General features: G+C 53.2%; 1 protein-coding gene across 9 annotated transcripts; it reads right to left on the bottom strand.

Moving 5' to 3' along the window:
• Positions 1–240: 240 nt before the first annotated feature.
• Positions 241–21,068, bottom strand: PRPF40B (pre-mRNA processing factor 40 homolog B). Of its 9 annotated transcripts, none has more exons than XM_082352378.1 (26): positions 21,049–21,068; positions 14,546–14,626; positions 13,511–13,654; positions 13,135–13,200; positions 12,418–12,445; positions 12,168–12,193; positions 11,921–12,031; positions 11,512–11,632; positions 11,406–11,430; positions 10,974–11,174; positions 10,616–10,745; positions 10,468–10,532; positions 9,763–9,927; positions 9,555–9,663; positions 9,033–9,183; positions 8,182–8,315; positions 7,398–7,512; positions 7,158–7,249; positions 2,887–3,003; positions 2,522–2,659; positions 2,218–2,313; positions 1,882–1,968; positions 1,488–1,665; positions 1,175–1,236; positions 918–1,061; positions 241–816 (listed from the first exon to the last, which is right to left on the bottom strand). In XM_082352378.1, the coding sequence occupies exons 2-26, from the start codon at positions 14,561–14,563 to the stop codon at positions 724–726; spliced, it is 2,616 nt and encodes an 871-aa protein (XP_082208504.1). In that variant the 5' UTR covers positions 14,564–14,626; positions 21,049–21,068; the 3' UTR covers positions 241–723. The 9 variants fall into 9 exon arrangements, with proteins under 9 accessions (XP_082208504.1, XP_082208503.1, XP_082208501.1 ...); XM_082352377.1 differs by lacking the exon at positions 21,049–21,068 and adding an exon at positions 20,682–20,787; XM_082352375.1 differs by lacking the exon at positions 21,049–21,068 and adding an exon at positions 20,638–20,765 and having other exon boundaries at positions 918–1,093.
• Positions 21,069–21,268: the final 200 nt, after the last annotated feature.

Below are 21,268 nucleotides of genomic sequence, written 5' to 3'. Positions count from 1 at the left end.
GCTGGCCGTTTAGGCTGACCCAAGCCACGGGGATAGAAAGGAGGCTGGGCAGAGCTGCCACGCTTGGGGGAGGTGAGTGCGGAAGCCTGGAGAAGGAGAACCTGGCTAGATGGGCTCCAGCCACACAAAGGGAGGCAGGCCTGCTGTGAGGCACCAGTGCCCCCTGCTGGCCATGCGGGCACCTGTCCGGCCCCAGCCGGCCCCAGTGCAAGCACATGGAGAAGACAAAAGAGCCACTGGTGACGTTATAAATATTGTTATTTAAAAAACAAAAACAAAACCAAAATGAAACACACATACACTGGGCCCCGGGGCTGGAGGAAGGAGTGGTGGTGCCCCAAGGACCCGGGCAGGCAGGAGCAGGTACTGATGCTAGAGGGTAAGGTCCCCACCCTCTGCCACCCAGGCTGTGTCCACCAGCCTGTCACTCTTCCTGGGGGCCCCTTCTCACATTTTATCTACTGGCACCACCCACCCACGTGGCATTCACCACCAATCGCTGGTCTGGGGCTGAGGGCAAGGACCGCACTAGCTGTCCGGGAAGCTGGGAGGACCCTTGAACACCGCGAGCAGCCTTGGGAGGTGCTGGCGATGGTGTGCTGGGGTTGGGGCTACTTGAGGAAAAGCGGACACAGACCCAACTAAGGAAGAAGTCTGGGGCAGACAGCGAGGGTAAACTAGGCCACAGCCTCACACAGACCCGAGGCACGGTGCCTCATCAGGTCACTGGTGGTCATCCAGCTGCTGCAGGAGCGTCCGCCGCCGTCTTTCCAGCTCACCCTCGCTCAGCTCGCTTTCCGACGTGTCCCAGCCCGTCTGGTGGAGCAAAGGCACAGCTCACCCACAGCTTCCCCCCGAGGGCTGCCGAGGCCTGGGCACAGCGCTGACTGGGCTGGGGCCGGGTGCCTGCCTCTCACCTTCTCCTTCTTGATTCCAAAGCCTGCGGAGCGGTTAGGGAGCTCTGCCCGCCGGAGGTCCCTGTCCTTGTCCTGCTCTGGTTCTTTCTCATCACTCTCCTTGCCCGCTTTCTCCTCAGGGTCTGTCTCGCTCTCAGGACTGTTCTGTAAGAGCCCAGAGCCCGCCTCCTCAGTTCCTGTGGAGAACAGCCCAGGAGGCGGGTGAAGACATCTCATAAAATAGCAGGGCCTTGGACGGAAGTTCCTTCTCTACGCACCGACTTGTGTCTTCTCTTCTTAGTTCTCTTTTTTGGTTTCTTGACTTTCCGAAGGCCATGATCTGGAGACAGAAAAAGCCCCACTAAGTCCCGTGGGAGAAGGGAGGCCTCATCCTTTTCTCTGCTCATTCTTCACAGACAGGGACCTGTCTGAGGAAGTCTCAGTCTGGTTTTCCTTCCTTCTCTCCGTTTCCTGCCTGGGCAGGGACGGGAAGTTCTCCTTACTCTCCGACAGGTGCAGCCCTCCCAATCCACTCTACCCTCAGAGGGTGGGGCTCCCCGAAGGCCTCCTCTTCAGCTCCCAACAGCTTACCTGATCCAAGGAGAAGGCGGGAGGATGGGGAACCCCGTCCCCCAAGGGCAGCACCCCCACTTTCAACAGAATCAAGTGAGGAAGAGGGCTCAGAGCCTGACTCCGAGGGGTTCCGCCGCCTCCGCCTGGGGGGCCGGAGAGATGGTGGGGGCAGCTCCTCATCTTCTGACTCAGAGCCCTGGGGAGATCGGCAGACACGTGTCAGCACAGAGGTTACCTGGGCTCCAGAGGCCCTCAAGTATGGGAACTGGGGACAGAGAGGAGAATCCAGGGCCAAAGGAATCCTCACATCTTCCTCCAGGGGAGGTGATGTAGGGGAAAAGCAAGAAAAGTGGCTCTTATTTCCCCCAGACAATCCAGCCTCACCCCACATCCTTTCTACCCGCCAACTCACTGAGGGCGAGTGGGAACGCTTGCGATGGTGCTTCTTGCCCTTTCTGCCGTGTTTCCGGCCTTTGCTGTGGAGGTGCTGGCATTCAGTCTGGTGGAGGCAGAGGGAGGGGTGAGGAAGGTTAGCCCCAGGAAGGACCCTGCATTCTACAATACGGTTTTGCCTCCTCTTCTGAGGCTAGGGCCTTAGGTCTATCCAGGGTACCCTAAGACCTCCCCTTCCTTAGTTGTCCGGGAAAGGAGAGCCCTGGTGATAAGAGGTTACCGAGGCTTCTGTTAAGCTAGCCTCAGGTGTTCAAGAGCCTGGGGCAGATGCAGAGGACGAGAAGCTCTGCCTCACCTCCAGTACCTGCAGGAACTCCCGGAAGAGCCGGATCCGCTCCGACTCCAGGGTGATCTGCTCAAAGGCTGAGTCGCACACAAAGCGCTCACGGACCTTGAACAGGAGAGCACTGCTGATCAGACCAGCCCCAGCACAGCATGGATGCCGCCATGAGCACAGGGTAGGGCTGGGGCAGAGGAAGGAAGGGAGCCGAAGCTGGCCCCGAGCTGTGCTATGACTGGGGTGGGTCCCCGGTGGTGGAGAAGCACCGCTGCCCTCAGGACTGAGGGGGTGGTGTTTGGTGCCAGGCTGCAGTCCTGACCTCTTCCCAGGCAGTGCCCAGCTCCACAGCAGGCACAGCCTGCCTCAGCATGCTTCGAAAGGCAGCTTCTCTGCGCCGCAGCCTTCGTGCCTCCTCCTTCTCCCGCTCTCTCTCCCGTGCCTCTGCTTTCTCCAGCAGCTGAGGGCAGACAGGACACAGAACAGCGTCACCCAGGAGGGTGGGCGCCCCGACTCACCCAGACATACCTTAAAAGGTGGGAAGTTGGAGCCTGGGCTCCTACTATCATTCCCTGAACTGGGGGGAGAGTCACACTGGGGCAGTGAGTGACAAGGCACGGAACAAGAGTGAGGGACGAGTTCGAGAACGGAGCCCTGGCTACAGCCCCACCCCGCGCGGCCCCTCACACTATTGAAAGTCAGCTTGATGTTGCCTGCATCCAGCGCAGCAGCCCTCTTGTCAAAGCTTATGACGTGGGCGAAGTCCTCAAAGGCTGTGTTCACCTCCACGCAGAAGCCCCGGTCCTGTGGGCACAGCAGCGCATGAAGCAGGGGGCACCACAGGCCTGAACCTGAAGCTGGCTGGCCTCCAGGGCAGGCAAGGGTCAGACTACAGGATGCTCAAGTAGCCCCCTCCCCCAGAAGGGATCCACAGGAACGGGATGCACTTGGAGACCAAGTCGTCCAAGTCCTCACCATCTGATAATTAAGACTCCCATGCCCACCCTTGGCTCGGTTGTCACAGGGAACTGGAGGCGGGGGTTGGATCACAGGGGCGGGTGTGCAGGGTGTGTGTGTTCCCTGTGTGATTGATGCCTGTGTTTCTCACAATTAATTCTTTGTCCCTTTGGCTTAAAGCTTGAGCCCCTGCTGGGTCCTCCTGCTGCTCAGTAAGTTCCTTGCATTCCAGCATCTGCAGGTCCCACCCGTTGGCTGTATTTATTGAGTGCTTACTATGTACCAGGTACCATGCTGAGTGTTTCACACACACTATCTCATTTAATCCGCACGTATCTGAATTTAAGCACAAGTCCTAGTATCCTAATTGTATGCAGAAGAAGAAACCAAGGTTTGGAGGAACTAGAGCAATTGCCCAAGGTCTTCAGGGCTAATATACGGCTGAACGAGAATTCTACGTCAGGTCTTTCTAACAACAAAGCCCCTACTTTTGAGCACTACACCCACACAGATCACTTCATCCACGGGAAAAATAGAGGCCATCAGGTGTACAACTCCCAAAACACTATTAAAAACACCACACACAGACCTGATGCTGTGCTTCTCACCTAAGCCTCAAAACACCCCAGTGAAGCAGAGGCTTAGGAGAGTTCTCTCACTTGGCCCAAGATGACTCAGTGGAAAGCGGAGCCACTGGCGTGCGAGGTCTGGGGCACGGGCCCAGGTTCCCTCCCTCTCCCTCCACTCAGCTCGAACTTGCCCCGGCCTTCCTGCTGATGGCAGAGGTGCACTCTTCTTGCTTCTTCCAAGAGGATTTCCTCAACCCATGCTCTCCAGCCCTTCTCCTCAAACATACCAATCTCTCTCGCTTAGGGAACTGCAAGCTTCAGTCTCACCTCTTCACTGGCTCCTTCCATCAAGTACACAGCTCACCTAACCTGGAACACCCTGCTCTCACCTTCCTCAAGCTAACAACCTCTGCTTCTTTCCCTTTGTTTCAAAATCTTTAAATGCAGCGCAAAGGAAAACAAACATTTGTTAAGCCTACTATAAGCAAGACACTCAAATGTTATTTAATTTCACGACCTTGCATGTGTATCACCCCCATTTTACAGATTAGGAAACTGAGGCTCAGAGACATTATATAACTTGCAGAGGTCTCAACCAATAAACAGCCAGGAGTTACCCAACTCTAAAGCCTGTGCTGCACTCACTCTGCCCTCTTCACGGACACTGCTCTCCTAGAGGTTGCTCATGTCCCAAGAGTCAACTCCAAGGACCCCTTCTTGTTCCCCACTCTTCTCGTCCTCTGTTCACTTCTTCAGTGCTCCCCTCTCCAGGGTCCCCTCCTGTCTCTGACCTCTTTTACCACCTCTCTTGCATATGCTTGTTCCCCTGAGACCTGCAGTTAGTCTTTTCAATCTACACTGTCCCTCGCAATCTCATTCCCCGCCTCTCTCCTAATTTTCAGACCCATACTAGACTGGATATTTCGCAGACACTTCAAATTCAGCAGATCCCAAGAGAACTCATTTCCTGGGAGCCCCCCACCCTACTCCCATGGATCTCTCAGGCCCAGATCTTCTGTCTTTCAGCTATTCCAAGTCCAGGACTCTGCACTACCCCTATGGGATGCGAGGTACCATCACAGTCTGCCTGGCTGGTAGATGGTCTCAGGGAGCCCTGGGTTCATCTGCCTTCCATAGGCAGGAGCCCAAAACGGGGAAGAGGAAGGAGGAATTGTCTAAAGAAGATTCTTTCTCAGAAGGTGTGGAGACACAGGACTCAGCAAGGATAGGACTCCCACAGGCCTGTCAGCAGTACCGGCCGCTCTGTGGCTAAAAGTTAAAAGTCCAATAAAATTTAGCTCTCCTTGGATTAGATATTTCTACTTTATATAATTATCCTATTTAAAATTTGGTACATGCTTTATTCCTCCCTGCCCCAGGTTGCTTTTGAGAATAATTCCAGAAGTGGAATTCCTATTTTCTCCAGCCCTGTTCTTCCTGCTTAATCCTTACCAATGGTGCCATCGATCCACTCCTGACATCTCCGACTCACTCCTTCCTTCCCTCAGTTTCACAGAAAAATCCGTCAATTCTACTTCTGCGTGACTCTAGCCTACTGGTTTTAAACTTTCTTTTTTAACAGCAGAAACATTTTTTTCCATAAAAATCTTATGCAGAACCTCGATGTATAAAAGAGAAACAAGCTGTTACACTTGAAAATAGAGGAAGGAGCATAAAGTGCCCCCCACTCCTCCACCCCCTCCAGCTTGTCCCAAGGCCCCTCTGAGGAGACCTAGGGAGTTTCAGAAACTACTGGAACATCACAGTTCTGCTCACTGGCCATCCCCACTGCCCCCGCTGAGCTCACTCCCACCTAGATCACTGCAGCAGCTCCTGCCTGGTCTCCCTACTCACCCCCCATGCTTCGAACCCTGCCTTGAGTCCATGCTGCCCGGATTTTTCTAGCAAATGGCCCCAACAGCAGGAAAGTGGTCTGGGGGTGAGTCAGAAGAGGATGACTCAAGCTCAGAATTTATCTTGATCACTGGTCACTAACACTAGTATCCTGAGGCTTCGAGTCCTGTCCTCCTACCACGCCTATCCCTAAGCATAAAAGCACTCTGGCTGCAAGCACTGCTCTACACAACCACCTGGGCTTTTCCAAGACATCAGCTGATCACATCATTCCCAGCTCCCCATTACTTACAAGATAAAAATCCAAATTCCTTATTTTAGCATTCAAGGAATTTTACAGGCAGGGCTCTCCTTCCCAACTGGGGCATGTGGTTCCAGAGAAACAGAGGAAGCCACAGGACAATACGATACATCTTACCTAATGGTAAGTAATTTTAAAATATTAAGTTTATATTAACAGAGAAGTATTATGGTATTAAAATGCAACACCTGCATGAATTTTTAAGGCAAGACACAGGACTTTAAAGAAATGTGTGTGCAGTGGGACATTCCTCGCTTTATTCTCAGACCCTCTCCACCTCAGGTACCAAGTTACTCCCCTTGGTAATCAGGTGAAGTCTGAAGGAATACTCCCCATTTTTCAGACGAGGAAACATGCTCAGAAAGATTAAGTAATCTGCTCAAGGTCACATAATTTGTAAGTGGTTAAGCTGGACTTTTACCCCTGCAGTCTGCCTTCACGGCCTTGCTCCTAACCACTATTCACACTGCCCTCTCAAACCCATGAGAATGGTCTTCACTTCCACAAAGAAACATGCTTCTCTTTGTTATCTTTTTCTGAAACATGGGGCTCTCTTAGTCCATCACTCACTTTTCCCCCTTTGATAGACATGGATATTGAGAATTCTCCAACGTGCATGTGCGATAGGAAATGGCAGGTGAATTAGCTCCCACATCACGGAGGTGATAGGGAGGAGTGAGGATAGATAAGGAGGACAGGCCCCTTCTAAAAGGCAGTGGCATCTCAGCTCAAGTCCACTGAATGCCTCACAAAACCAGCCTAGTGCTGCTAGATAATCCAAATTTCCAAGAGACGCTGAAGATCCAGATTTTAATTGTAATCTCTTGATTTTAAAATGTTAGCATCAAATTCCAAATTTTTCTAAAACTCTGTACAGGCAGAAGGAACATATCTGTGGGCTACGAGTTTATGATTAGCCGTGCTTCTTGCTCCTCTTTGCTCCTGTGGTACCCTACGCCCAGGACCTCCACCCTCCTCCACCTACTCGTTCTTAGAGGTGCAGTTCAAATGGCAATTCTTTCCATTCTCTGTAGTAACACTTGCCCCTCTGTATAGCCATTGTCATGTCTATCTTCCTACTAGACCATGAGCTCCTTATGGGCAGAAATTGCATCTTATTCATTTGTGTGTCCCCAGCGCACAGTAAAGGATCACAGTAGCTATCTCCTGAACCGAGCTGCAATGCTCCCACAGAACAGGCCTTACTGGGGAGTTCTGTCCTGGAAGCTTGCCCTGCACCCAGCCTGCCTCCATCCACAGGCCCAGGCTTCCCTCACCTTAAGGATGTCCTTAATGATCTTCTTCTCATCATGGAATCGTGCCTTCAACTCCTCCACATAGAACTTGAATAAGTCCAGAGGGGTGGAGCCTGCGGGGAAGGGAGGGAGGGGGGCCTGGCGGGCGGCAGCTTCCCAAGGCTTGAGGGTGGGGTTGAGGACAGGACCAGGGAGTGGGAGTGCAGAGAGGCTGGCAGGGCAGAACGCCAGGCCAGAGGAGGGGGAGCCCGGCTGCCTTACCCGGCTGGCCCAGCATGTTGGCAAAGCGGACATCAGTGCTGACTGCTGGGTACAGCTCCATCCAGGTGGACATGGAGTGCAGCTGCCCTGTCTCGTGCAGCTCGTCCAGGAAGGTCTAAGCAGGGAGAGGCCAGTTACAGGGAGAGTGAGAAAGGGAGGGAGGCAGAGCCAAAGACTGGGGAAGAAGACAAGAGCTGGCAGAGAGAGGCAGGGACAACCCAGACTGAGGAAATGCAGGCAAGAGGCAGAGATGAAGAGATACAGATGGGGAGGCAGAGAGCAATGTGAAAGCAGAGAGTGTAAAACAGAAGAAGACAGACTTAAAATGAAAATGAGCCGGACCGGGAGGCAAAGAAGCGGAAACTTGCCTGCAGCATTATCTTCCCATGACTTGGTTTCAACTTCCCAAATGTGTTACAGCCAAGTAACCCCCACCACTACCAACACCAATGCCACCTCCAAGCTGGGGGACAAGCTAGCTATGCCTGTCTGGCTCCCCAGTGAAGGGAAATAAACTTGGCCTAGCTGGCGAGCCATGCTTGTAGGGCGCTCTCTGCTGGCAGTTTCTGGGTGGTGCATACATCTAGTCTCCCTAGAGGAGCACAGCCCAAGGTTGAGGGGACACAGTGGGAGCAAAAGTGCAGGCACAGAGAGGCCTTGTGGAGCTGGGACAGGGCTGGGCATAGAGAAAGCAGTGGGACTGGCCGAGAGGAGGCAGGGCACGGGTGAAGAGGTGACGGTCTGGGGCAGAGCTGAGCTCTGATCCAGAGGGCAGCAAAGATACCTGAAAGGCCTCCCGGTTCTTGCGCTGCTGGCGCCGCTCCCGAAGCCGGGCCCTCTCCCGCTCCTCCTCCTCCTCCCTCTCCAAAGCACGGATGTGCTCCTCAAAGCAGATCAGCGCATCTTCCTTGTCCATGTCTAACCACAGGGAGGAGGCTCAGTGGGCACCGCACCAGTGCGACACCCTCTCAGACCCCGAACCCCCAGTGCTTCAAAGATGCTGCCCCTGTAGGTGTTGGGGACACCCAGGGTGGTGGGGTTAGGGGAGCAGGGGACTCTGCAGGAGAGGCTATTGGAATGATGGTTCTTGAGGAGGGTTCCTTGATTATATGAGAAAAAATTAGAAGTGTTCAGCTCTTGTGAATTTGGTTACTAGAAGTCATCATAGGAAAACAGTTATCTCAGGATCTGAGATTTTATTTTTTATGGGACTGGGAATCAATCAGGCTTTGATACAGCTTCAGAAGGTGAATATCTGAAGATACTGCCTGTGATGACAGGCCAACAGCAGCTTATTGCAACATGTGTGACCACTTAAGACCCACCCTACCAAGCAATTTAAGACCATATTCACATGAGCTACAAAAATCATCTCCAAGTCTTCTGATTCCTACCCCAGTGCTCTTCCTACAAGGACACACATTGTCCAGGTCAACAGTGGACCCTGGAGGGAGAAAGGAGGTGTCCTGAAGCATTCTGGGATCTCCAGAGTCCAGAGAGGTTCTGGACTGAGTAAGTGCTGGGGACTCCTAGACATCCAGGAGGGCAGGAGGTGCAGGGGAGTGGTTTGAGGCTGGTGCTGGGGGTCAGTGAGGAAAAGGGAAGGGACAGGAAGGAGTGGAGACCCAGGCTTACTCTGCAGCTGATGGTCCTGAGCAAAGCTGGGGTTATCCATGAGGTACTGCTGGGCCTGGGACCATGTGGTTTGGAAGTTGACGCTACTCATCCCATCCAGGATGCTCTTCAGGGCCTGGATGTTGCGGCGCCGGAGCTGCTTGGCCTGTTCCTAGGGAGCCACAGGGTCAGGGTGAGGCAGGGCAGGCCGGAGCTACTCAAGTGGGCCTGGGCAGAGGAACACCTGGGGAAAGGCAGGCAGCTTGGGGACTCTGGGATGGCCAGACTCGAGGCCTTCATGTCCCCGGAAAGGGGAAGGAAACAGGTTACAGACCAAACCCTCAGAGACCTTCCTGTCCTCCCACACCCAGAGCTGTAGGCCCAAGGCATAAATGCGGGATGTGTAAGTGCCACACCAGCTTCTGAGTAAGGAGCTGGGACCCTGGGGCAGCGAGAAGTGAATGGCTGGGTCCACAAGGAAGCAAAGACATGGAAGGTCTTAGATGAGACTGTGACTGATGGATCCAGCCCAGTGACTGTTACCTTCTCCTTCTTGGCCAGGAAGAAAAGGACATCATCATAAACCTCTTTTCGATCCCTCTCGGGGACCACAGCCCAGACCTCCAGCTCCCCAAAGGTCTGTTCTGCCCGCCTGTGGAGCATATGGGCTGTGAGTAGGCAGGCAGAGAACAGAGACTGGGCCCGCGGGTTCTCGGGGTTCCCAGGCCCCACCCCAGCCCGGCCCCCTGACCGGTAGCGGGTGGTGGAGGTCATGCGCTCGTGCTGCTCCAAGAAATGCTGCAAGGTCTGCTTGGCCTCCTTGGCTTTTAGCCGGGCCTCTTCCTTCTCCTCCTTCTCCCGCTGCGCCTTGTAGGCATTGAATGCCTGCTTTTTCTCACTCAGTTTGGGCAAGGCACTGGGGTGGACAGGGTGGGAGTGGGATGGGGACAGAGGAGTCAGCCTGAACCACGCTGCACAGCCCACAAAGCAGGGTCATGGCACACTGGGGACAGGTCTCATAGAACTAACTGAGGTGTCCGTGCATGGGCACAGCAGGCTGCAGGGGCTCCAAGGGCACAGGGAGGCAAGACAGGTAGGTCTCTGGGATGTGGGGAGGGGTAAGAAGCAGTGAGGGGACAAGACGGGGCTCTAAGACACTGCTAACACTGGTCCCTTTTGCTTTGGGGTTCTCAAGTTGCAGTCAGGCCCCTGCCCTATCCAGCCCCCTGTTTCCCCAATTAATTCAATTCAAATCAATTCAATTCAACAAGCATTTATTGAATGTCTCATGTCAGATCCCTTTCCCCCTCCTTCTCCTGGAGGCTCTCCAGCTTCTCTTTCCCAGCACACTCACCAATCTATCACTCTCCTCACTCTGGCCCCCTTGGGGTTTCCTGGGGAATCCCTGGCTCAGCTGCCCCCATGAACAAGGTCTGGAGGGCCTGCCCAGACCTACCTGTAACGGGGGTCGGTGACCACCATCTTCATGGCCTGTTCCCACGAAGCATTGGAGGGGACAGCCTGGAATGGAGCAGGCGGGGGTCATGGGGCCTGCCCATCTCTTGCCCCCTCCAGGCCTACCCTGGGAGCCCCACTCTCAGCACCTTATCCCTCAGCAGCTCCTTGAAGGCCTGCTTTGCCTTCTCCCGATTGCTCCAACTGAGGCCAGACCTCTCCGGTTCTGGCTTTGATTCCTCTTCCTCCTGCTGTGGTGGCTGATGCTGTCCAGCAGAACTAGGGGGCAAAGGGGACTCAGCCACAGTGTCCCCCAGTCCCTATAGCTTTCAGTGCCCTGCGTGATCAGGACACTCCCCCTTGCTCCCCAGGGAAGCCATTTTCTGCTCCTCAGAGGTCATGCCCAGATCTTCACACCCTTCCCGAGAAACCTGGCAGAGGTCAAGGGTTGAACCCAGCTGGGAGCCTGAGGCCAGCGTCTGGAATGCCATGGGGGGCAGCCCTCACCTGCTGGGGCCCTCCTCCGGCTGCTGCAGGAACCCCTGCTCCAGGGGCTGGGCAGCCTCTGACACATCGCAATCTTCACTCCCACCTGGCTCAGGTTCTAGGAGGCCCGTGGGCACCAAGGTGGGGCCAGGCGGCACAGGTGGGGGGTCAGGCTGTGGCTGAGGAGGCTGAGGCTGTAGTGTCCGTGGCTGCTGCCGTTTCCTGCAGGTGAGCCGGAAGGGCAGTGTCCAGTAGAGCAGGGACAGAGGTGGTCAGGGGCTGGCTGGTCTTTCTATCCTGTGAAGGACTGGGGCCAGAGCAGACCACTCCACAAGGAGACTGAGAGCTGGCTCTTCCTCCCACAGAGTAGGGATCATGGGGAGAGGCCACTCCCACCCCTTAGGTGGTCCCAGGTACGGGTGGATAGGTAGGCAAGGTGGGCAAGTCACTCACCCTGCAGCCTCTTGTTTGACTAGAGCTGAAACAGGAAAGGATAACATGGTTATAGGGTAGCAAGGGCCACACCCAGAGCCCCTGCCTGGGCCCACCCCCTCCTCACCCTCCAGGTCATCCAGGTCCTTGGGCCGGGTCCAGCGGGACTCCTTACTCTGGTTGTTATAGTAGTAAGGTTTGCCTGTGTCCGACTTGTACTCTTTCCAGGGACACTGGGATAGCAGGAGCTGTAAGAGGATGGGCCAGGGAACATCAGTGGGCTGGGCATACCTTCCAGCCACAGTTGGGGGAGCTAAGGGGACCCAGTGAGTAGGGGACACAGGAGTGTTTAGCGACCACCTGGCCTGGCTCATCATGGGGGAAGGTGGACTTCCTGAGATCCTAGGGAGGTCAGGGAATGGTCAGGAATCTTGGGATCAGAGGAACCACGTGTATGGTTAGAGACTCAGGGGAAGCCAAGGACGTGGAAAGGTCAGGGCAGCTGAAAGGAAGGGACAGAAAGCCCCACTCAGGACCTCTGCCTTGGACTTGAGCACGCTGGGCTTCTCCCACACGGACTGCTTGTCGTCAGCATTGTAGTAGTAGATGCGCCCATCAGGGGCCACATGCTCACTCCACAGGGCCCTCTGGGGGAGGGGAGGGTGCACAGAATGGTGGTCAAGGCCCCTTTCCCAAAGCTTCTTCTCCTCACCCCAAAAATTTAACGATTAGCACCCCTTTTCAGCCTTTCTACCCAGAGACCCCTGAGCTGAAAGAACTCACCGGAGGGCCCGTCCCAGCCACAGCAGCTGGAAAAGAAGCCAAAGGAAACATATTAAGTCCTTTCTCCAACCCCTATCTGATCCCCATCTATTCCTCCCTTATTCCATCCCCAGTAAATATCCCCTGGTCCCATCAACATCCCAGGATCCCTGGCATCCCAACAGGCATGATCCGGGGTGGGCTCTAGTCCATGGTCCCCTCTACCCCCCAACCTCCGAGCCTGGGGGGAACAGACCCCCAGAAGACTCACAGCTGGCGGTGTCCGCACCTGGAGCCGTCTGCCGAAGAAAGAGGAGGGGGAAGGGTTGGGGCCGAGCCCAGTGGCCCCCAAGACCCAGGCCATGGGGGATGAAGAAGCAGGCCAGGCCAGGATCCAAGTATCCTGCTCCCAGGGATCTCTGCTCCCTAACAGGCTTCCCCTGCCCTCTGGGGCCATGGCTCTAAGACCCCAGAGGGAAATTGCACAGCAGCTCCTTTCTTCGTTTTCAAGTGAGAGTATTTTGTTGAGTAAACCTCCATGGCCCATCTTTTCCACAGCGAATACCAAATGCCACATCCTACCCAGACTCTACTACACTGAACAACAGCATAAGAAGGTACAGAGAGATCCCCAGGTACTGCTGCTTCCTCCAGAGACACAGAAGATGAAGACGAAATTGAATTCAAGTGTCCACAGTGCTAACTCTGTGAGGGTAAGCAGTGTCTGGCATGAGTGTGTTTCCTTAAGGGAGCTGGGCATAGCAGAGGGAGTAAAAAGAGAGAATGTATGTGGCTTTGGGGAAGAGTGAGAAACTAGAAGAGCTGAGTACATGGCTGGACTGGAGAGGAGGACTCAGTGTGGGGAGTGCAGCTGGGCCGAGGGTGGATGCGATGAGAAGAGGGAAAGAATGGAAGCCATGTCCCTGTTCTCCAAGTCAGGCCCACTGGGCTGCAGGGCAGCCCCTACTTCCTGTCCCCCAGTGCTTACCGCTGCGGTGACGGGCACCGCTGGCATCAGCATTCCTGGCATCATGGGTGGTACCATTCCTGGTATCTATGGATACAAAGAAGACAAAAACCAGCTACTGAGGTGAAGGTAAGCACAGGCTGTGAAGGTTCCTGAGAGATCCTGTCGGGGCTGTGACCCTCACATGGGCACCTCCGCAGGCAATCCCCAGGCTCTGGGCTCTTAGCTGAGCCTCAGAGTGTCCTCCAGCCATTCAGCAGACAAATCCACCTGGGCCTGGCCCCACGTTCCCTCCCTCCCCACCCCAGCTTCTCAAGTCCAGATATCCACTCTCACCTCTACCCGCAGCTAAAATGACAAGGGTTTTCTGAGGCCCTGGTACAGGGGAGAGGATTACCTGTGTGAGTGGTGGTGGCGCCCCTATTGGTGGAAGCATTGGGGGCATGATGCCAGGTGGCATGGGGGGGATGGCCGGTGGTCTCTGACTCATCGGGGGGAGCCCCATTGGAGGAAAAGGTGGGGGGATTCCTGGAGGAGGCATCTGAAAATGAGGAAAGGAAGAGATCCTGAGCAGAGAAGACACTGCTTTGCACCTGTCAGGAAAGAGCCACTCGGCTCCCACCCCAACCCTCCACCCTGGCTCTGAGATAATTCCAAGGTTTCGGTTTGAGAGGCATGAAACCACCTCCCTCCTCACCACTGAGACTGATAACAGGGGGTCCCTCTGGGTATAACAGGAAGCACGCAGCTTCTTGAGGCAGGGAAGGGAGAGGGAAAAGGGAGGCAGAACTGCCACCAGACTGCAACTGGAAGGCTCCACTGCTTCAATGACTGTCCCCAAAGAGGCCTTTCAGATGCAGGGCCAGAGGCAGGTGTCCAGTCCCAAATCCCCCAGTCCCCTGCCTCCTACCTCTTTTTCCCAAGTTTGGTGACCACCAGTTGCTATTCCAGCCTTACTTTTTTGTATAAAGAATACAGACAAGGGGAATTCCCTGACAATCCAGTGGTTGGGACTCGGCACTTTCACTGCTGAGGGTGCGGGTTCAATCCCTGGTCGGGGAACTGAGATCCCACAAGCCGTGAGGCACGGCCAAAAAAAAAAAAAAAAGAATATAGACAAGGAGCAGTGAAAGAGAAAGACAGCCCCACCCTGCCCTCACACTAAAAGGGTCTTTTCCCATCCACTTCTCCTTTCCCCAGCCCCTGTGTGTCCCAAGGACAAAAAGACAAAGGGAGAACTGTCAACTTTATGGACTGAGAGCTTAAAAGCAGCTCCTCCCACCCGGATGCCCAAGCAAAACCATCCCTCATCCAAGGGCAACAGAAGGGGGCATTACACAAAAACCATACTGGCGATGCAGCAGTGCTAGGGACTAGGGAGTTGGGGGTGCAGGCTGGTAAAGCCAAGCCCAGGGAAAGACATAAAACTTACGAAGGGTGGTGGCATCATGGGGGGCCCCGGTGGGAAGGGGGCAGGCGCTGCTGGGGGCCGGGGACCAGAATCGGGAACCGACTGTTGAGGGAGAGAAAAGTCATAGGACCCAGGATGGGCAAAGAGATGGGCTTTTGCAGAAGGGAAGCAGAGGGGTGAGGATGAAAAAGGAGCAAAAGTTCAGAGGAAGGGTCTCCAAGCCCATTTTCCCGCCTGCCCCCAGCTCTGAGCCCTGGGTAGCTCTGCTCTCTCTTCTGCTAGCTCAGAGCCAGCTGGCTGAGCTCCTTCAATGTCATCTTTATTTTGGAAGTTTCCACTTTGCCAAAGCCAAGAAAAGATGGAGGAGGCTCTACTACAGGCACAGATGGGCTCTTCCCAAGGCTTTTCACCCACCCTCCTGCCTGTGAGCAAGGCTGTGCTTCCCTTAAACCAGGCAAACAGAGGTCTCTCATTCCCAAAGTACTCAGGGAGGAAGTGGCCTCTTTTCCTGTTCACCTCCCTGAATTCACCCAGTACAGAGACTCAACCCAAAGGTCTCTAAACATAGTCACTAGTCCTTCCTAAGTACTAGTTTCCCTAACTCTCCTCTCTTTACTACCAGCCCCCTCCCCTAACTGGCCTCATCTTTAGTCACTCACTCACTCTGATATCTTCCATTCCCATTCCCTCCCTCTTCTCTTTAGCTTTACTCCCCAGCCCCCCCACTCAGTGGCCATCACCTCCCCTACAGATTCTGAGCTCACGTCCCAGTGCATGAAGCTTTGAACAGCCTAGGTCTCCCTATCCTACACCTAATGGCTAGCCACATCACCCCACTTAGTTCTCAGCCTAAATATCACTTGCTCTAAAACGCCTTCCTGACTCCATTTAAAGCACTTCCAATTTATTCTGATCCCCTTTTTAGTTTCCTTACATAAACAATTTTGTAATTATTATGTTTGCTTGGATATGTTTCCCCTTACCAGAGAATAATAACATTCCATGAGGGCAGAGATCGTATCTGACTTGTTGAAAGCTGGATTCCTGGTATCTGCCACAGTGTCTGGCACATAATAGGTACTCAACAAATATTAAGTGAATGAACGAACAAATGAAGGAACAAATCCTCTTTATACAGAACCTTCCGATTCTAAAAATTCATCCTATAGATATAGCCCTACATGTGTGTACAAGGTTTTCAGATCCACATTATTTGTAAAACCAGAAGACTATAATAGCCTAAATATCAGCAAGGAACTATGGAATTTTACACAAACATAAAATGGAATACTATGCAGTCATAAAAAGAACGAAGAGGCTCATTGTCTTGATAGGGAATAATCTCTAAGATACATAAACAAGTGGGGGGGAAAAAAGCAAAGTGCAGCAAAGTTTTATTACTTGTATAAAAGTGGGAGACAAAAGATGGCACACAAGAAATGAGAATGGGGACACAGGTGGAAAGGAGAATTCTGTTTGCCCTTTTGTAACTTTGAATATGACTATATTTACCCTTTCAAAAAAATTTTTAAAGTAAACTAGGGCACAGAGATGCAGCTAAAAGGCTCTGCCCTTCCTCCTCTTTGCTTGGAAGGTGGGGGGTGGTAGGGAGGAGTCCCATAGAAAGGTGGGAGCTGGCTCACTGCTGCCCAATTTCCCTACTTTCCCAATTATCCCTATGGTATGAAGGCTCAGCATTTAAAAATGCTTCTAATCTCTACTTTTAGCAATATCTGTCTTTCCTCTCTTCCCACCCATCTTGTCCTAAGAAGAGAAGGGTAAGTCAAACTACTCCAATTTGGATCACCTTTTCACAGGGTTCACATACTCTAAGCCCTGTATTCAGACCTGCTTTTGCCCCCTGAAACTTTCTTCCACGTGGAAGTCAGAAACCAATCAACACGGGAGGAAATCCAATTCTCTGTGCCACGCTTTCCCACCCAAGCTGCCTCAGGATCCTCTCTAACCTCCCAGATGCTACATAACCATCTTTGGGTCCTCCCAGGCTCCAGGGTCACCCATCTCAGAGACTGCTGCCACCATTCATACAGTTGTCCAAGACAGAAATCTGTGAGCCACTCACCACACCTCCTTCTTTCTTGTCAATACATCAATGAGTCCTGTTAATTTTACCTCCTAAAGATTTCTTGAATCCATCTATTTCTCTCCGTTTCCTCCTCCACCCCTACCACCCTCTTTTTTCATCTGACCTACTTCAGTGGCCTCTTGACTGGTCTCCCGACACCCACTCCAACCTCAGGCCACGCACGTTACTCCCCTGCTTAAAACTCTTTAATGGGTCTGGGAGGCTGTGGCACGTTTGCTCCCCAACTGCCTTGCCTACTTCACCCATGCTGAGCTCCTTCTCTCAATCCTCCCACCTCAGACATTCACCTCTGCCTGGGGCAAGCTTCCTTCCAACCCCACACAACTCGCCTACATATCCTTCACATCTGGCAGTCATCATTTCTTCAGGAATGCCTTTCTCCAACCCAACGGACTAGTCAGAGCCCTCTTTTACACACTCAGACACCATGTTACCGCCTCCTTCAGCAATTATCCACTGGAATTTTACAGTTATTTGTACAATTCTGATTGTATTCTTATTTTATGTGGCACTAATAAAAAACAAATGCTGCCAATTAAATTATGATACTCCACTGATTTTAATTTAAGATGCATCTTGACTTCAGAAATGTTAAAATGTGAGTCTTAGAAACAATGAAGTATCTGACACCTCCACTAGGCTGAAAACTCTAAGGGGCAGGGACTCTGGTTTTGCTTACTCCAATATCCCATGCCCATTGTATTTTCCTCACCACCCCCTATTGGCACACAGTATGTGCTATTATTTCTTGACTTACTGACTGGTCTTGGCAAGTCCCACAAAACAAAGCCATCTTAAGGTCTAGCAGTAATTCAGGGAACACAGAATGTCAGAACTGGAGAGGACGCTGGCAACCACCCTAGGCAGTCCTCTTTTTTCAGATAAAAAACTAAGGGGGATTAATTGGTCCCAGGGCTGGATCCAATCTGCCCTCTAGCCCTACTCCCTTAAATGCACAGTCTGTTTTCTTCACTCTAGCATATCCACTGAGACCCATGTGGTTAAACCAGGAAGGTTCCAACATTTTCTTGCTTGAAAACCAGTGGTGGGTCCCTATTGCCCACCCTACAGAATCTCTCATCTCATCTCATTCAAAGCCTTTAAACAAGACCCATCCTACACTCTCCTTGGCTCACCCAGTCTCAATGGCTCCCCTCCTCCTCTTTGCACAGAAACTGTTAGATTACTCCATGTGTTTTTTACTCTTTGTCTCTTATTTTGTTCAAGATGATCCAATAGTCATCTCCTTCAGGTTACCTTTATGACTATCCTCCACACATACACACACTCCTACCTGTGTCCCCTCAGGATAAATGCTGCACTACTTTGCACAGAGTGACGTGCTACTCTGTGGATGTCTGCTGGGTGTTTCACATGGGACTGCCTGTCTCCCTACTCAGGTGGGGATTTCCCTACATTTAGGGATTGCGTTTTCTCCTTTTAAGCCTCCTCTGAAGTGTCTAGTCAAGGCCCTGCACACAAAGTGCTGTGACAAGATGCAGACTCACCCCTAAACTTATTTTTGCATACTGGAATATCCTAAAACAGACAAATGTGTATGTGTGTGCACATGTACCCAGGTACATTTGTATAAATTCTCTGGGTAAAAGCTGACCGTGATGTGAGAGAGAGGCAGTTTGGCAGAGGTCTGTGTGGCTGGGGAAAGTGAACTAGAACCAAATACTGGCACGGGAAAACCTAAACAATTTTAAAAACTAACTGTATATGACCATCTTTAACTTGGAATGGAGACCCCTGGCCAGGATCCAGACACTAGCCTGTTTTGGACAGTTCCCCAGAGAGGACACAGCAATGGAATGAACATAAATTACTATGGAACTTCCAAAGCCCTCCCTTCCCTAAGCCTCCCCTGTGCAACGTGTATGCTTTCTTTCCTGAAACACCCCTGCCCCTATCTCACTTGCTGCAGTGCCTACACAACTTCAGGTCTTATTATACTTCTGTGTGAGAATCTGAAGACGTAACTTGTGTGAGAGAGGGATATAGGAAAGGGGGCTGAAAGAGAAGCAGATCATGTGTCTTCCCTGGAACAAAAACACATTTGTAGGCTGGGGAAAGACGGTGAAGAGATAACTGATCATCTGATCATCGTGTTCACCTGGGCCAGTTGAAGGATTTTTTTTTCCACCCCCCCACCCCCCCACCCGACAGATACAATCAGTTTTTTCTCAGCCTCCACATCTGAGGGGCATCTCAGAACTGAAGAGTCAGAAGAAAGAACAGAAGGAGAAAAGGAGAAGACTGGAGAGACAGAAGGAAGAGAATGGAAAGAGGGAAAAATAACATTTAACTGAGTGCTTATTATGAGCCAGATACCATGCCAAACACGCATTTAATCCTTGCAACTATATTAGAGGTTATTATCCCCATTTTACAGATAAAGAAACTGAGGTTCAGAGAGATCAAGTAACTTGACCAAGGTTCCAAGAGATTAAATGGCAGAGGCAAGTTTGGAATCCAAGCAGTCTGACCCCAACGCCTGTGCTTTCAACTACTCCACAAAGCGGCCTCCCAGCAAGGACGATAGTGCCACAGGTATTTCTCACATTCAAATTCATTCCCCTCTTTTCTTTTTTACACCAGTCCTCACACAATCCTGAAATCCTGAGACAGCCAGGGGATCCCAAGGTTGGCCAGGTCTGACTCACTCCCTGAAGGGATTTGTGCTGGAAAATGAAGGCTGGGAGGCACACCTCTCAGAAAGAGGTAGCCATCATCAGAAAGAAAAGTATCATGGAGGCTGAGAGACCAGCTGATTACCCTGTGCTCTAATATCTACCTGCTGCCCTTCTTCAGCTGCCCCAAACAGCACCAGCCTCTCCCTCCCTGTTTTCGAGACCATTCTAGTTCCCACTCCCTTGTACCAGCCTCATTATTCATCCTGTTCCCCAAAGATACTAGAAAATATCTTCCGTTGCTTCTCTGATCCTGCCATCTCATCACTCTCCTTCTGATGAACAGAATGTTACTTCTGGTCTTCATCTTTCTTGGGTTAGGTCTCAACCCCTCCTCTACTGAGAGTTCTCCCATCCCTCCAACAGGATTCCAGAGGCGCTGGCTAGCCTGCCCCAGCCATGCTTTGTGCCTACCATCCCCCCACATCCCTGGGGATTTTCTGCAGCCCCAGCTGAAGGCCTAGCCTCCATCTTCGTTCTCCTTTCTTTTGCTTCCCCACATCCTAGAACCCATTCTCCTGAACTCTCTCAAGAACCACCCCATTTTGGAGCAGAAAGAGATCTGGGATATCATTCCCATGCATCTTCCTTTTTTTTTTTTTTTTTTTTTAATCGATAGTAAATCTAAGGCCCAAAGAAAGGTAGTGACTTGCCCAAGGTCACACAGAGTTGTTACAGAGTTTGTTGACGGCAGAGCCAGGGTTGGGACCAAGGGGCCTCTGCTCTCCCATTTCTTGGACTGTCCAGCACTGCGTGGGGGCCGGAAGCCTCTCTTTCCTCAGGAAACAATGCCCCCTCCTCACCTCAGGAGACAATGCGGGGAAATAAAGGAGGGGGTCTCCAAGAGGTCTTATGGGGCACCCAGGGCTTCCAAAGGGTTCAAGCACTGAGTCTGGGTAAGGGGCATGTCGCACGCCAAATATCCCAGGAGGGGAAACTGTGGCCCCCAGCTTTCCCCTAGTCCACCGGTTCCCACATCTCTCGCCCCCTCTTCTTTCTCGACCTTTCTCCACAAACCCACTCTTCGCATCATCTCTTCCTCCTCCTCCTCACCCAGTCCCGCAACCCTAGTTCCCCTCAACACCCCCACCCTCCGCCATCCTCCATCATGGCCTCCCCCGCCCCTTCTCCCCCAAATCCCCGCCCCCTCCCCCCTCCCCGGCTTCTCTCCCTAACCCCTCAATCCCCTAGCTCTGCCCCGGGGTCCCGGGTACCCCCGGCGGCCTCCCCGCCCCCCCGGCCCCGGCCCGGGCCGCCGGGGGCGCTGTGGGACCGACCCGGGCCCCTCCACACCCGCGCGGGGACGTTACCATGCCAGAGCCTCCGAGCAGCTGGGCCGGCTCGGCCCACCCACCAGTAAAAGCCGCTCTGATTGGCCGGCCGCAGCCGGGAAGGCGGGGCCAATGGGGGTCGCACGCCCTGGTGGCCGGGGCTCCGGTCGCTCCCGCCGACCAGCCGGGTCCTCCACCGGCCCAGAGAGCCCCGGCCCGGCCCCGCCCCCGGCGCGGAGAGCAAGGCCCCGCCCCTGCGCCTCCTGGTTCGGAGTCCGCCTACCGGGGGCGGGGCGCGGGGCACGCCCGCTCCGCGCTGTGAGTGACGGCCGGAGAGCCGACGCTAGGCTGCGGTTCGCGGCCTGAGCTTGGGTCCCGACCCCTCAGCGCGCGCCCGGGACTCTCCTGCCTTCCCGCCCTTGCCACCCTTCCCGCCGGCCGCCTCCAGACCTCTTCCCGCCGCTTCTCCGCCTTCGCGGCTCGACTGCAAGGGCGCGCGGAGCAGCTGGATCCCACGCGCTCGCTCTCAGGACCAGAGGCTGGACCCAAGTATTCATTCCGAATGTAGGGATATCTTTACACTTCACAGAGCGTTTTTTTGGTTCGATGCGTAGTTATTTTTAGCACTTTAACTAATTCACTCATTCAGCAACTACTGAGCACCTGTTAT

This window comes from Balaenoptera borealis (assembly GCF_965194805.1).
Source record: "Balaenoptera borealis genome assembly, chromosome: 13".
In the NCBI taxonomy this organism is placed as follows: Eukaryota; Metazoa; Chordata; class Mammalia; order Artiodactyla; family Balaenopteridae; genus Balaenoptera; species Balaenoptera borealis.
The sequence above is the reverse complement of the archived record's forward strand: the minus strand, read 5'-3'. Positions and strand labels throughout refer to the sequence as shown.